The sequence below is a fragment of the Clinocottus analis genome, unplaced genomic scaffold (genome assembly GCF_023055335.1).
Source record: "Clinocottus analis isolate CAN_PGR_092001 unplaced genomic scaffold, fCliAna1.0.p SCAF_2, whole genome shotgun sequence".
Taxonomy (NCBI): Eukaryota; Metazoa; Chordata; class Actinopteri; order Perciformes; family Cottidae; genus Clinocottus; species Clinocottus analis.
The window spans coordinates 23592319-23605362 of NW_027175931.1; the positions used below are offsets into that span (position 1 = coordinate 23592319).

At 43.8% G+C, this 13044-nt stretch overlaps 2 protein-coding genes across 6 annotated transcripts; one reads left to right on the top strand and one right to left on the bottom strand.

The window, feature by feature from the left end:
• Positions 1 to 867: 867 nt before the first annotated feature.
• Positions 868 to 5223, top strand: LOC137790229 (cytochrome P450 2F3-like). The gene is made up of 9 exons (XM_068584241.1): positions 868 to 1166; positions 1655 to 1817; positions 1903 to 2052; positions 3272 to 3432; positions 3513 to 3689; positions 3912 to 4053; positions 4135 to 4322; positions 4406 to 4547; positions 4679 to 5223. Exons 1-9 carry the CDS (start codon positions 996 to 998, stop codon positions 4858 to 4860), a joined length of 1476 nt encoding a protein of 491 aa, XP_068440342.1. The 5' UTR covers positions 868 to 995; the 3' UTR covers positions 4861 to 5223.
• Positions 5224 to 6458: 1235 nt separating this feature from the next.
• LOC137790524 (cyclin-dependent kinase-like 1) lies at positions 6459 to 12633 on the bottom strand. 5 transcript variants are annotated; one of them, XM_068584848.1, is made up of 10 exons: positions 12506 to 12633; positions 12068 to 12294; positions 11597 to 11718; positions 9881 to 9953; positions 8839 to 8929; positions 8322 to 8522; positions 7210 to 7292; positions 7066 to 7122; positions 6834 to 6983; positions 6459 to 6713 (listed from the first exon to the last, which is right to left on the bottom strand). In XM_068584848.1, exons 2-10 carry the CDS (start codon positions 12233 to 12235, stop codon positions 6618 to 6620), a joined length of 1041 nt encoding a protein of 346 aa, XP_068440949.1. In that variant the 5' UTR covers positions 12236 to 12294; positions 12506 to 12633; the 3' UTR covers positions 6459 to 6617. The 5 variants fall into 5 exon arrangements, with proteins under 5 accessions (XP_068440949.1, XP_068440951.1, XP_068440947.1 ...); XM_068584850.1 differs by having other exon boundaries at positions 8322 to 8519; positions 12416 to 12613; XM_068584846.1 differs by having other exon boundaries at positions 12416 to 12613.
• Positions 12634 to 13044: the final 411 nt, after the last annotated feature.

Consider the following 13044-nt stretch of genomic DNA (forward strand, 5'->3'; position numbering starts at 1 on the left):
CCACGGGGCGGCTCGAGGCTCATGGTAATGAATCCAGACAGCCACTCGGGTGTTGATGAGGATATTTGAGTCTTTTGAACAGTTGTGTTTCTCCGCTCATTGTCTCTTATCGCGTTAATTGTTAATTTGTTAAAGTGTTAATTTTCTACTTTTGATTTAGTTTTTTTTAAGTTTGTCCTATATATATATATTCTCTCCTCATCCTTCTCTCCATTTTATTAGGACTTTGCTTTTGTCCCCACTTTCAGAAACCCCCATGACCCACCCGTCTCTGCACATGACCTTACATGAAATGCATTTCAAAGGTGAGCTCTAAATAAATCCTACTGTCACCCTGACCGTGCATTTTTTTCCTCTATACATCCATCTGCTGCTTGCTGGCTGGTGCAACCGAGCGGCAGACTGCTGGGCCGAGGTTTGGAGAGGAGGGATGGTGTGTGGTGTCTCAGTTTTTACACCAGAATGGCCGATATGAGCTGGGATCAGCATCGTGCTCACAAACGCTGAGTGCCAGATGCAACAAGTCATTCCTTGGTCAGATACAAGAAAATATGTTCCCTTGCTGCTCAATATTTATATAATTGCCAACCAGGCCAAACAGACAATTACCCTGGTGCCCGGCCCCTGGAAGGAACAAACTGTGTGGGTTTGCAAACTCAGTCACATGCTAATTATTTATGAGTACACAACTGAAGTAGGGATTCAGATGAAATGTCTTGGGTGTTGGGCCTCTGTCTTTAAAGATTTTAAATTAGCTCTAAACAGCAAATGCTCCCAGCCAATAAAAACAAATAAGCAAAGGAAAAGTACACAGTCACGTGACTTGTGCAGCATTGTGACCCATGTCCCAATGCAGCACTCCCTCTTAACTCCCTCCTTATAAAAGCAACAACATTCAGATGAAACATTCAGATGAAAAGCAGCATTCAGACGTGAACAAAAGGAGAGAGCTGCCGACCAACAAAGAGTCCAAAAGCTGAAGCGAAAGGAGAGTTATGGACTTTTCTGCGACTGCGGTCCTGGCGGGGCTGATCTTAGCTCTGCTGTGGTTGTTTAGCGTCAGACACAGCAGGAAGGATCGTTTGCCCCCAGGACCCTTTGCGCTTCCTCTCATAGGAAACCTGCTGCAACTGGACAAACATGCTCCTGCTAAAAGCATCCTCAAGGTAAGAATCTATTAGGCAAAACTGACATTGATTTAATATTGTGTAACACTTAATCCCGTAATCTGAGATGTCTTTATTTTGCACAAAAAAAGTAGTGTAACCGAGCGTTTCTTATACACTACACTGTGTAGTCATAAGAAAATAAGAAAACGATGCTCCTTTGTGAAGCCAAGCCGACAACTACTTTATTATCGTCCTCTTTCTCATTTTTTACCACCAACATTTTCCCTCGCACCTTTCCTTCCGCTTTCCTCCTTCCAAAATAAAAGCCGCGGAAACACAGTAGAATAGCTTACATATCTCCCCTCCTCCTGCTTGACACGTGCCCGTTTCAAAATACACCAAAATGTATTGCATGCAACATTTCCCTCGCACCTTTCCTTCCGCTTTCCTCCTTCCAAAATAAAAGCCCCGTAAACACAATACAATAGCTTACAGTAGTTCAATTGCAGACTGTTTCATGACTAACAAACGCTCTCTTCTTGCAGTTGAGTGAAACCCATGGTCCCGTGATGACTGTCCACCTGGGCTGGCAGCGGCTGGTTTTTCTGGTGGGATATGACGCGGTGAAGGAGGCTCTGGTGGACCAGGCAGACGACTTCACAGGCAGAGCGCCACTGCCATTTCTGTTCAAAATGACCAGGGGCTACGGTGACTTCCTTTCAATGGTTTCCGTGCGTGCATGTCTTGGGCTCCAGTTGGTCCACAAGCGGTACATTTATTTATTTTTGTTCAGGTTTGGGGATCAGCAACGGAGAGCGCTGGCGCCAACTGCGACGTTTCACTCTGTCGACCCTGAGAGACTTTGGGATGGGACGCAAGGGGATGGAGGAGTGGATCCAGGAGGAGAGCACACACCTGAAGGCCCGCATGGAGTCGTTCAAAGGTGAGTTTGCGGTTGTTTTGAGAGCACACTTTGACGCAGGGTTAATAGGAAAGGGGATTATTGCACTCCGTCAGAATGAACTGGAGTTCTTCCTTTCCTTTCCCTCTATGTCAAATGACGGTGCAGAAAGAAAAAAAAGACAAAATATCTTATACTGGAGAACTGAAACACACTGAGAAGAAAAGAAAACACCTTGTGCACATGACATATAGGTCTGAATAGGGTCAAATGGTGCCTTCACAGAAATAAAGGAACATGAAATAGTTGGTCAACAGAAGGGAGAGTGTGTACTGTTGTGCTTTGTTGGATTGGTGGATGTGTTTATCTCTCTTGCTTCAGCTGCCCCCTTTAATCCTTATCTCTATCTGATGGTGGCTCGTGCAAAGTAAACACAGAATATGTTACGTAACCTACTACACCAGTAAAGCTTCATTGACAGCTTAGAGATACCAAATACAGCATTTTAAACTGCATTTAAAGGCGCTATGTCCGGGATTGGCAGCATTTTGATGCCGATCTCAACAGAAATCCACATGGCAACAGCTGAGGTGCCGGCTATCGCTGCTAACAGCGCTAACGGCGCTAACTATGGCAAAAGGGCTTGCTGAGCTAACAGTTTACCGAAGGGAGAACCGAGGGGGTCCAGCTAGGCCTTCTCTGCAGGCCTAAACAGAATCACAAAGTTATAGCTATTTTCTCATTTAATGTTTTTTCCACAAATACACTACATGTATTATAATTATTTTTCCCTATTAGCTTATTTTCTCATTGCACAGCGTCTGTCTTCCTCTGTTGCTCTGCCTTCAGCCTGCAGCGCTGCTTTCAGTGGCGCTGACATGAACTTCCATGCAATAAAAGCCTGCATCCAGCCCAGTTATGCTAACAAAGAATGGAGAAACTCAGATTACAAATTAGCGTCAATGTCAATATTTGTGGGAATTTAAATAAGATTCAAATCTTAAAATGCTTGTCACAGAGAGATTTGCGCCTGTGCTTTCAAGCTAAATGCTTTAAGTATTGGCAGAACGCAAGAAAAAAAAGGTAATAGATGCAACTTTGTCTCTCAGGTCACTGTTGATGCTTTAACACAGGTGGTTGTTAAAACGTCCAATTCAAAAACCCCAGTTAAAAAAACAAATTTACAATAACCTCAGCGGATTTTCTGATCAGTACCTTTTTTAATAGATGATTCCAATTACATTTCCTTCGTCTTTTCCAGAGACGCCTTTTGACAGCACGTTCTTGCTGAGCCGCACTGTGTCCAACGTGATCTGCTGTCTGGTGTTTGGTGAACGCTTCGGTTACGAAGACAAGAAGTTCCTGCACCTCCTGAGCATCATATCTGATATGTTAAAGTTCCTAAGCAGCCCTATTGGTCAAGTAAGCGGCTGATCGTCCATCGTTTCCAAGTCTGGTTTTCACATTATCTCACATAAACAATATTTATAACCATCCCACAGTTGTACAACATCTTCCCCTGGCTCATGGAGCGTCTGCCCGGCCCGCAGCACGCTTGTTTTGCCAAAGGTCAGAAGTTGATAGAGTTCATCGACATGAAGATCCAAGAGCACAAAGAGACACTGGACCCCAACGCCCCGAGGGACTTCATTGACTGCTTTCTCATCCGAATCAATCAGGTGGGACGTTTGGATTTGTTCAGGGAACACCAGGCCACCACATCCTGGACTTTCATGCTAAAGCTCCTGTAAAATACTTTTTCATATATATCTGCTAAGAATGTTTAAAATTTCTGGAATAAAACTGTAAAATGATTCAAATCATGATCCAATTCTAACAAAGCAAATGCCCAAGTGGGCTTTTCCCATCTGTTGCCAGCGTTTAACACTTTGATCTCTCAGCAAAAGGACAATCCTACAACCGAGTTCTTCCACGAAAACTTGGTCTCCACAGTGTTGAACCTCTTCCTGGCAGGAACGGAAACCACCAGCTCCACCATCAGATATGCCCTCAGTGTGCTGATCAAATACCCAAACATACAGGGTAGGTCCCTGAATGGAGGACACAGTCGTCTTACTGAACCAGTTCTACATCCAATGTTTGTTTGTTGTATGTCCTGTGCAGAGAAAATGCAGAAGGAGATTGACGGTGTGATTAGACAAGGCTGTAGTCCCAGCATGGAGAACAGGAAGTCCCTCCCCTTTACGGATGCGGTTATCCATGAGGTGCATCGCTTTCTGGACATTATCCCGTTCAGCCTCCCTCACTACGCACTCCATGACATCTCTTTTAGGGGTTTCACAATTCCCAAGGTATTGACAATCACAAGATATAATATTCATTAGAGCGAGAGAAGAAGGCATTATTACACTAGCATCATGTCTTGTCTCAATAGGACACCATTATTGTTCCCTTGTTGCACTCTGTGCTGAGAGAGGAAAAGCAATGGGCGACTCCCATGTCCTTCAATCCCCAACACTTCCTGGACCAGAATGACAACTTCAAGAAAAATCCTGCTTTCCTGCCTTTTGCTGCAGGTAAAAACACTGTCATCAGTTAATAATACATCATTACCAACCCTGTACGGATCAGTTTTTTTTACGAAAGAGTTGGGTTTGTGAGTGCTTTGCCCTTCACTAATGGTTCATGTGATTGTGCCTCCTCACAGGGAAGAGAGCCTGTGTTGGCGAGTCTCTCGCTCGTATGGAGCTTTTCATCTTTCTGGTGTCGCTGCTGCAGAACTTCACCTTTTCCTGCGCCGGAGGCCCCGACAGTATCGACCTTGTTTCAGAGTACAGCAGCTTTGCCAATGTGCCTCGCAGCTACCAGATCATCGCCACGCCGCGGTGAGCCGAGGCGCTCCCGTCGGGCCTTCTGTCATCGTGGTGATGAAGAAGAAACTTGCTGCAATCTGATGATGAATGAGGAGCAGGCCCGACTGCACTGCAAGGTACTCACTTATCAAAGAGTTGGAAGACTTTAACATATTTCATTTTTGCATTTTGCAATATATCAGAAAACCAAGACTTAGAAATAAGCAATTATATAAATATCAGGGTCTTGAAGACATCAAATGTGTCGTCTTTGTTAAAAACTTTGTAAAAACTCTGCCTTTAAATTAAAGTCATAACAGAGAAAAATGAAAGTCATTGGAAATCTTAACATTTTCATTTTGTTTACATATTAGATTTAAAGGTTTTTACAGATGGAATTTTAGAGATATATATATATATATATATATATATATATATATATATATATATATATATATATCTCTCTCTCTCTCTCTCTCTCTCTCTCTCTCTCTCTCTCTCTCTCTCTCTCTCTCTCTCTCTCTCTCTCTCTCTCTCTCTCTCTCTCTCTCTCTCTCTCTCTCTCTCTCTATATATATATATATATATATATATATATATATATATATATATATATATATATATATATATATATATATATATATATATATATATATATATATATCTCATGAAACTTTCCCAGTTCTCATAACAAGACAATTATTTTAATTGTTTGGATGTTTTATTTCAAAAGGAAGATATGTTATGGATGCAAAATAGCCCAACATCTTTAAATAAACCTGTGCTTGTATAGCTTACCGCAAGTGTGCCTGTTCATCACTATTGTTATTGTACATAAACTAAATTGCAAAGTTGAAGCAAGCCTTGACAGGAGATTGCAAATGCTGTGCAGCTCAACAGTCAACCCAAACCTGACCAGGTGTGATGTCACCACGGGCTGTTGGGCATGAATGTCATCAAACCAACTCAAAGCCTTTAAGTCTGCTGCTCGGCCTGCTTTCTCAGAAGGAGTAGGAATGAACCTTTGCCTGCTGCCAAAGGGTCCTGGGATCTGAGCCCACTGAGGCCTGAACCATCACTGCTCGCCTGAGAAAGCTGTGTTCAGAGATGCCGTCCACTCACACCACTTTGATGCAGAAAAGTCCACTTTGCGCTCTGTTCTGTCGACGTTTCTCCACCAGAGAGCACTCGTTCAACAGCTAACAGCCTCAAACAGTATTTTCAATGTGTTGACGTCTTCAGCTTCTTCTTGAATTGCGAGAGTTGTTTTGGCCATTTGTTTATTAGGACTTCTCACATTTTGGGGAAGAGATTATGACGCACATGATAAAAACATAAAAAATAATAATTTCTGAATGTATATAATGTGCACACATTTACAATATGTGTACGTTAATCATGCTTTTGTTAATTCTGTATGTGTTTATAATAAAATCAGGAAATAAACATGAGAAGAAAATAGTGTTGACTGACCGTCTTGTTCAACGGGTTCATCCTAAAATGTTAAGTAACCTCTTCAGTTATTGTCATAAACAGCACAAAAAAAGCATACTTTTACACTGGTGACTTTCATGATCTGTTTATCTGTTTGATACCTGACGCTTGCTGTATTTTTTTGGTACTAAAGGTGTGTTGCCAAACCTGCAGCTGTAAACTATTGTTTGTCATGTAAATAATATTAAGTGACAATCTCAACAAACATGACAAATTAAAATACACTTTTTATTACCGTCACACCAAGGATATTATTCAAATGATTGCGCAAAACCATACCACAAGCTCCCCCCTCTCTCTCTAAATGTTGGGCAGGTGATATTTATGCTTCACCTGCTTCTTAACATCCGGTGCTGGTGAGATGTTGCTGTTTGGTAACTGAGGCAGGTACTGAGCCTAAAGGGAAGAGAGGAAGAGAGAGTTGGAGTGACTGACTGTGTCGGCGAGAGAAGCTGTGACTCTTCAGCGTTCACGGCTTGTACGTTTAGGCTCACGGGGTTTTTATTTGGCGCTTACCCCTGGCTGTCTGCGGCGGGAGCCCTTGTCGTGTCGTCGTCCCGGACGCTCGCCCTCGCGGCCCCAGTTGGCTCCTTCCTCCTGGAAGTACGGCAGCTCCAGCAGCTCCTCGCAGGACAGCCGGAGCGAGGGGTCCATCACCAGGCACGACTGCTCACACGAAGACGCATAGATTTATATATATATATATATATATATGAGCCGGGCTCTGTCACTCATGAACACAGCGTACCTTCATAACGTGGAGGGCGTGAGGAGACACGCCATGGAAGCGCTTTTCCAAAGGCTCCTGGGAGCAAAAATAAACGGGGAAGTAAGAACATCAACCGCGCTCCATCGGTTCACTCTTGAGAACATGTGGCAGCCGGGTTCGTACCGTCGTGTCGGGTTCAGGGATACTGACTCCGCTGAAGAAGACGTTGGAGCGGAAGACCTGCTGGTGGCGAGGGATCAGGTCACCTGGGGTCAGAGAGGAGATCATCAACATCCGTGTGTGTGTGGTAGAAAATAGTTCCCTGTCACTTCAAGCATATATTTGATATTTATTTCTATATCTTCTGCAGAATACGTTGCACAGCCCTTTTTGATCTCTGTGAGGGAAACTTCTGTGAAAACATCTGTGTGAGTAGTAAATGGTTTGCAAACCTGAAGACTCCAAAGCAACCTCTAAATAAATAAATAACTATGCTATACTGATTTTCTTTGTAGTGTTTTTTATACGAAACCCACCAGAGCGAAGCAAGAAGGAAATCCAAAGTCCAAGTTTCCTGTTCAGTAAACGTTTCTTCAGAGCGCTTTCACACCTAACCTGTTTGAGCGAGTAATCTAAACGGAGGCCGCTTGCAAAAGTCTGCTTTTGGGCGAACCGGTGCGGTTTCTTTCAGGCGTGTCAGCAAAGCAAACCAACCACAAGATTTAATGATGAATTAAAACAAATGAACTGCTGATTGTGGGAACTGTTAAAGAGCAACCGGTCCGTTTTGTTGTTGGCTCGTGTGACTTGCTGCCAGTAGGAAACAGTGGAAATGTGAGTGAGCGTTGGAGAGAAGAGAGCTGGCGTTGTCAGAGTTTGTTGTGTTGGAGTACAGAAAGCGTAGCGTAGTGTTATCGAGAAGATTTTCAATGTGAGCTTTCAGAACGAGACTTCTCAGAGCGAGGCGCACATTTCCTAACCGACCGGATCAAGAGAAAGCTAAAGAAACAGGTTTTATTTCTTCTAACACAAATCTGAGCCTGTCAGTGGCAAGAGGAAGCCCTCAACGTGAACTACATTGACGCTGGGGAGTTCCCAGATTACGTTGCAGTCTGTTTGGCGCCTGCAGCGTTCTCCTTCGATACAGAACCAATATCTAACATTTGTCCCTGTTAGCCCCGTTTGACGCGAAGACAATGAAAAATGAGTCCAGTCCGGGTTGAAAAAGGACCAAAGAGACTCTTTTGACAACGCAACGTCGCATGCGAGCGGGACAACGTGGCCTCTCAGTGTACCTAGAGTTTTTCGGATGAGGTAGAGCTGGTCAACGTCGGACTTCCCGGGCCACAGCGGGTTTCCGTGCAGCAGCTCGGCGAAGACACACCCGAGGGCCCAGACGTCCACGGGGGGCCCGTACTGAGTATCCCCCACCAGCAGCTCGGGGGCCCGGTACCAGCGGGTCGCCACGTAGTCCGTGTAGTCATCCTCTGGTCCTGCTGAGTATGCAGACGGAGATGACATGTAGGGACACGCGTGCACTTAGGCGCTGAATAATGAACACCAAGGAACACGGACGTTGTAGAGGAAGCGATTACAAGGCACGCTGAACTACTGCATGTTAACGTATGGGAACATAACACGCGAAACCCGAGGCAGGACGGGTGAACAGAGACACCCTCGCTGGCGGAGCGGCCCTACTATGCCATGCTTTCATTGGGACGTTGAAAGTGAGGAGGCCATTCAGCTGCCGTGTTGAATAAGTCATTAGAAGCAGATTGACATTAAATGCACTCGCTGCCCGGGTTGACCTACTCAGAATGCGGGCGAAGCCGAAGTCGCAGAGCTTGATGACTCCGGTTTTGGTGAGGAGGATGTTCTCTGGCTTCACATCGCGGTGGATGCACTGCAACACAAACGCTCGGCATTAAAGATTTTGGCAACGTGATACACAGTCTCTTAGTGACAGAGAGAGAGAGAGAGAGAGAGAGAGAGAGAGAGAGAGAGAGGCTTGTATTGAGGCTGACGGAGGAGGAAGAGACCTGGAGGAACAAAAGCAAGAGATCAGAAAGCTGTGCACATTTCAATATTGAAACTCAACACTGCATTGTAGTCACTGAGACTTAGATGAGTCCTGTTGGGGTGTGTGTGTGTGTGTGTGTGTGTGTGTGTGTGTGTGTGTGTGTGTGTGTGTGTGTGTGTGGGGTGGGGGTGGGGGGGGATCTCACAGGTGAATTTGTGGGGTGAATCTATGGATATATATATATATATATATATATATATATATATAGAGAGAGAGAGAGAGAGAGAGAGAGAGAGAGAGAGAGATTTTTCAATATTTATGTGTGTATGTGATAAACATGGAGTTCATTATTTAATCTTTTATTATATATATATATATATATATATATATATATATATATACACACACACACACACATATATATATATATATATATATATATATATATATATATATATATATATATATATATATATATATATGATCAGGCAAAAATAATAAAAGATTAAATAATGAACTCCATGTTTATCACATATATATGTTTTATATATGTATTAATTTGGTTTATTAAGAATTTGCTGCTCATATTTAATGTTTTTTTCTCATAACATTTGAAAATAACGATTGAAATAAACGTCAGTATAAGATTGCTCTGAATGAAAAAATAAAATGTCTGAATGATATGATCTTCGAGTCAGATGTACTATGGGAGTTATTTGTTGCTGTAGTTATTGATCCTTTCCAAAACATGGCAGACAAAAAACAGTATTAATGTTTACATTCTGTGCAAAACCAAACGCTCTTTACTCAGGTCCATGATAAAAATGTACTGACATTGTGCTTGTGGCAAAAGTTAACGGCTTGCAGAGTCTGCCACACGATGCTCTTCAGCTGAGCCTCCTGGACCCTGCAGAGGACACACAGAGGAACAAAACAAACCTTTTACTGGCCGTGTTTTCCTTGTCTATTATTAAAAAAACAGAAGTGGTGCTTTATGCAGCGCGTCTAGTCACCCGGGTAACCTTAGGCCTATCTCTAACAGCAACGGCGCCTTTGTTTCCAGGAGCAGCTAGAGTTTCTGCTGCAGCCTGGTGGGGAAAACGCTCCGATAGCAAACGTGTCCGTGGCTTGCTCTGTGACTTCACATGACAAAAACTGAAAGTCTCCTCTTGTGACTTTAGACCTGCGTGAATTGGAATAAAAAGAAGCATTTCCCCTAAATATTTAGCGTCAGACTCGGCCGTCCCTCCCTCTCCCCGCTGCCAACTTTTCGTTTTCTCAGATTTCTGGCCCACGGTCTTAACTCCCTCTTTGTAATTCACCTTTCTGCTGCCCTCCTCTCGTCAGCGGTACTCTTTACAGGTACAAGTACACAAAGTGAGTTCTATGCTGTAAAGAGAGGCACACTTGGTGGAAGCAGTAGTCAGATCCTTTATTTAAGTAAACGTACCACAATGTAGAAATACTCTCGGACAAAAAGTCATCCATATTGTGGCTTACTTAAAAGGTACAGTGCGTAACATTTAAGGGAAGTATTAGTGGAAATGGAATATGACGTTCATAACTTTGTTAGTGTACACTAATTAGAGAAGAGAAACCAGAGTCAAATTCAATGTACGTGAAAATGTACATGGCCATTAAAGCTGATTCTGATGAAAACAAAGTTATGAACACTAATCACTTGAATCTTGAATTGTCGTGTTTTCGTTATCTCAGAATAATCTAGTCACATCTCGCCGCTCCTCTTCCTCGGAGTCCGCCATGTTGCACCTCCGAGTTTCTACAGTAGCCCAGAAAGGACAAACCGAACCCTGGCTCTAGCGAGACCCTTTAGCGTTTTCTCCTTACCTGAAGGCCACCGTAGGTCTTCAGCCGTCCCTCCGAACTACGGTGGCCTTCAGGTCACACTTCGTAGAAGCTATTTGTCTGATATTAGTATTTAGTTAATTCATTCACAAGTGGTATTGTTTAATTATTCGAGTTGTTTGCTTATTTAGGTTCCATTTTTGTATGGATTAGGATCAAATATTTTTCTTTTGATAGTTTTTACTTTAATTATTTGTTATTGTCTAGATATACTTAGTCTCGTGGTTGTTTATTTGTAAATTGGGTAATGCTGTGGGCACATGTAAGAGGCAGGTACAGGACCAGCATGCACCTGGGTTAGGCCTATGTTTTTTTTAGCAGTGCCGGAGAGGCAACACCAGGAGTTCCTGTGATGTTTTGTTTGTTTGCTTGATTTGTTTCGTTAAATAAATGACCATAAAAACAGAATCCTGCATGGAGAATGCAATTTAGGATGTAGTGGCATGAATGGGTAAAAGTACTCGACTAAAGTACAAGTGTCTCAAAAGTGGTTTTTTTTACGTCATTAGGAATGTAAATGACAATTGTCATTAATGTTTAAAAAGAGATAAAACAGATTCTGAAGAAGCTGAGATGGAAGGATTGCCTTCAGGTTTCTAGGTGTGCGGCCTTCAGCGTCTCCAACACAGACTCACATGGCTGTGTGTGTGTGTGTGTGTGTGTGTGTGTGTGTGTCACACCTACCCTCGAGGGTGTTTGTCCAGCTCATTGAGGACCGTCTGCTCGCAGAACTCGAACACCAAGTGGAGCCTTCTTTTCCTCCTGAAGACCTCCAGCAGGTTGACTAGATTCACGTGTTTCAGCTGCTGCGGGCCGACACAGACGTGGTTGTTGGACACTGTTTTTAGCGCCAAAATGTTGGAGGAATTACTTAAATAAACCTACAGAGGATCTGAAGCCATGCTGTTTTGGTCTGGTTCTTTTTTTGTCTTCAAAATTGCTCCCACTTTTATATACAAGTTCAGACTTTTCTTTCATTCGGTCTTTTTTAAAGAGTGTTTTCCAAAAGGTGAAATGTCTATAAAGCTCCTTAATGCTGTCTAATTCTACCTGCATGACCTCACGATGTAACAAAAGATCACACGCGCCTCACGTGCGCGCAGTGCCCACTCCGCGGTGTTGGATGTGAGGCTCAATACTCGATACTGTTCTCACCTTCAGCATGCGTATTTCTCGCAATGCAATCTTCTTGATGACGGGGTCGTCTTCGGATTCCACGAACTTCTTGATGGCCACTATCTGGCCCGTGTCCCGGTGTCTGCACTTGAACACCACGCCGTACGAGCCCTCGCCGATTTTGGCCAGCTTTTCATATTTCTCCATTGGCGGGGTCAGCGGCTGGCACCTTGGTGAAGAGAGAAGACAACAGCTCTGGCGCTTCACTGAAAAAGGGAACGGAATCCCCGAAATAATAACGTGGCATTAGTGCGCATGTCTATTTCCTTTGGGGTTTGCAGTCACTTAGCAAAATTGCTTCAATGAATTGTATATTTCTTTTCTTACCCGGAGACACCCGATGGAGAATTTCACTAAAGCAATTCACGCGCACCAGTCACCACCGTTTGAAGAAGTGTGCACGAGAGGCGCGCTCACCTGCGCAGATTCTGAACGGGTCTCTTCCTCACCGACAGGTCCGCGGGTCTGCGGATTTGTCCATCGAAAGTCCGCAAAGCTGCATGTTCATGGGCTCAGTGCACAGCGTGAGTTGAGCAGACGGTCCCTCCCTCCGTCCTCCCGCCGTGTGCGTCGTCCCCTTGGCAACCTTCTCCGGTTTGGAGGCGGGGGACTTCAATCGGACTTTAACCTCTTCCACTCCCCGAGGCTCGCTCACGCAGACCACGTCAATAGCCGTGTTTGATACCCCAGCATTCAAGAAACACCCATCTTTGTCAAGAAAACATCGATTTTAGTATTTAAGAGGAGCCTAAACACACTCAGGATACACCTGACTTTAGAGTGGATGTGCTAGCGGGTGTTAGCATGGAGCTAGCGGCTTCGAAGAAGGCAAGAACTTTTATTAAAAAACATTGGACATTTAACATGAGACTTCAGGCTTTCTAACGACGTATTGCATATGCAAATTTTGCTTTCCTGGGCCCTACACAGTCATGCGTAAACGGAGCCACCTGCAT

What these genes read in the sequence shown, in the direction of transcription:
- LOC137790524 (XM_068584848.1), bottom strand. Translation starts at nt 12,235, where the DNA reads ATGGAGAAATATGAAAAGCTGGCCAAAATCGGCGAGGGCTCGTACGGC. An exon ending in CCTCATCCGAAAAACTCTAG is followed by an intron (nt 7,293 to 8,321) that starts GTACACTGAGAG and finishes CTCTGACCCCAG; the next exon opens with GTGACCTGATCCCTCGCCAC. An exon ending in TCCCTGAACCCGACACGACG is followed by an intron (nt 7,123 to 7,209) that starts GTACGAACCCGG and finishes TTTTGCTCCCAG; the next exon opens with GAGCCTTTGGAAAAGCGCTT.
- LOC137790229 (XM_068584241.1), top strand. Translation starts at nt 996, where the DNA reads ATGGACTTTTCTGCGACTGCGGTCCTGGCGGGGCTGATCTTAGCTCTG. An exon ending in CAAAATGACCAGGGGCTACG is followed by an intron (nt 1,818 to 1,902) that starts GTGACTTCCTTT and finishes ATTTTTGTTCAG; the next exon opens with GTTTGGGGATCAGCAACGGA. An exon ending in CAAATACCCAAACATACAGG is followed by an intron (nt 4,054 to 4,134) that starts GTAGGTCCCTGA and finishes TGTCCTGTGCAG; the next exon opens with AGAAAATGCAGAAGGAGATT.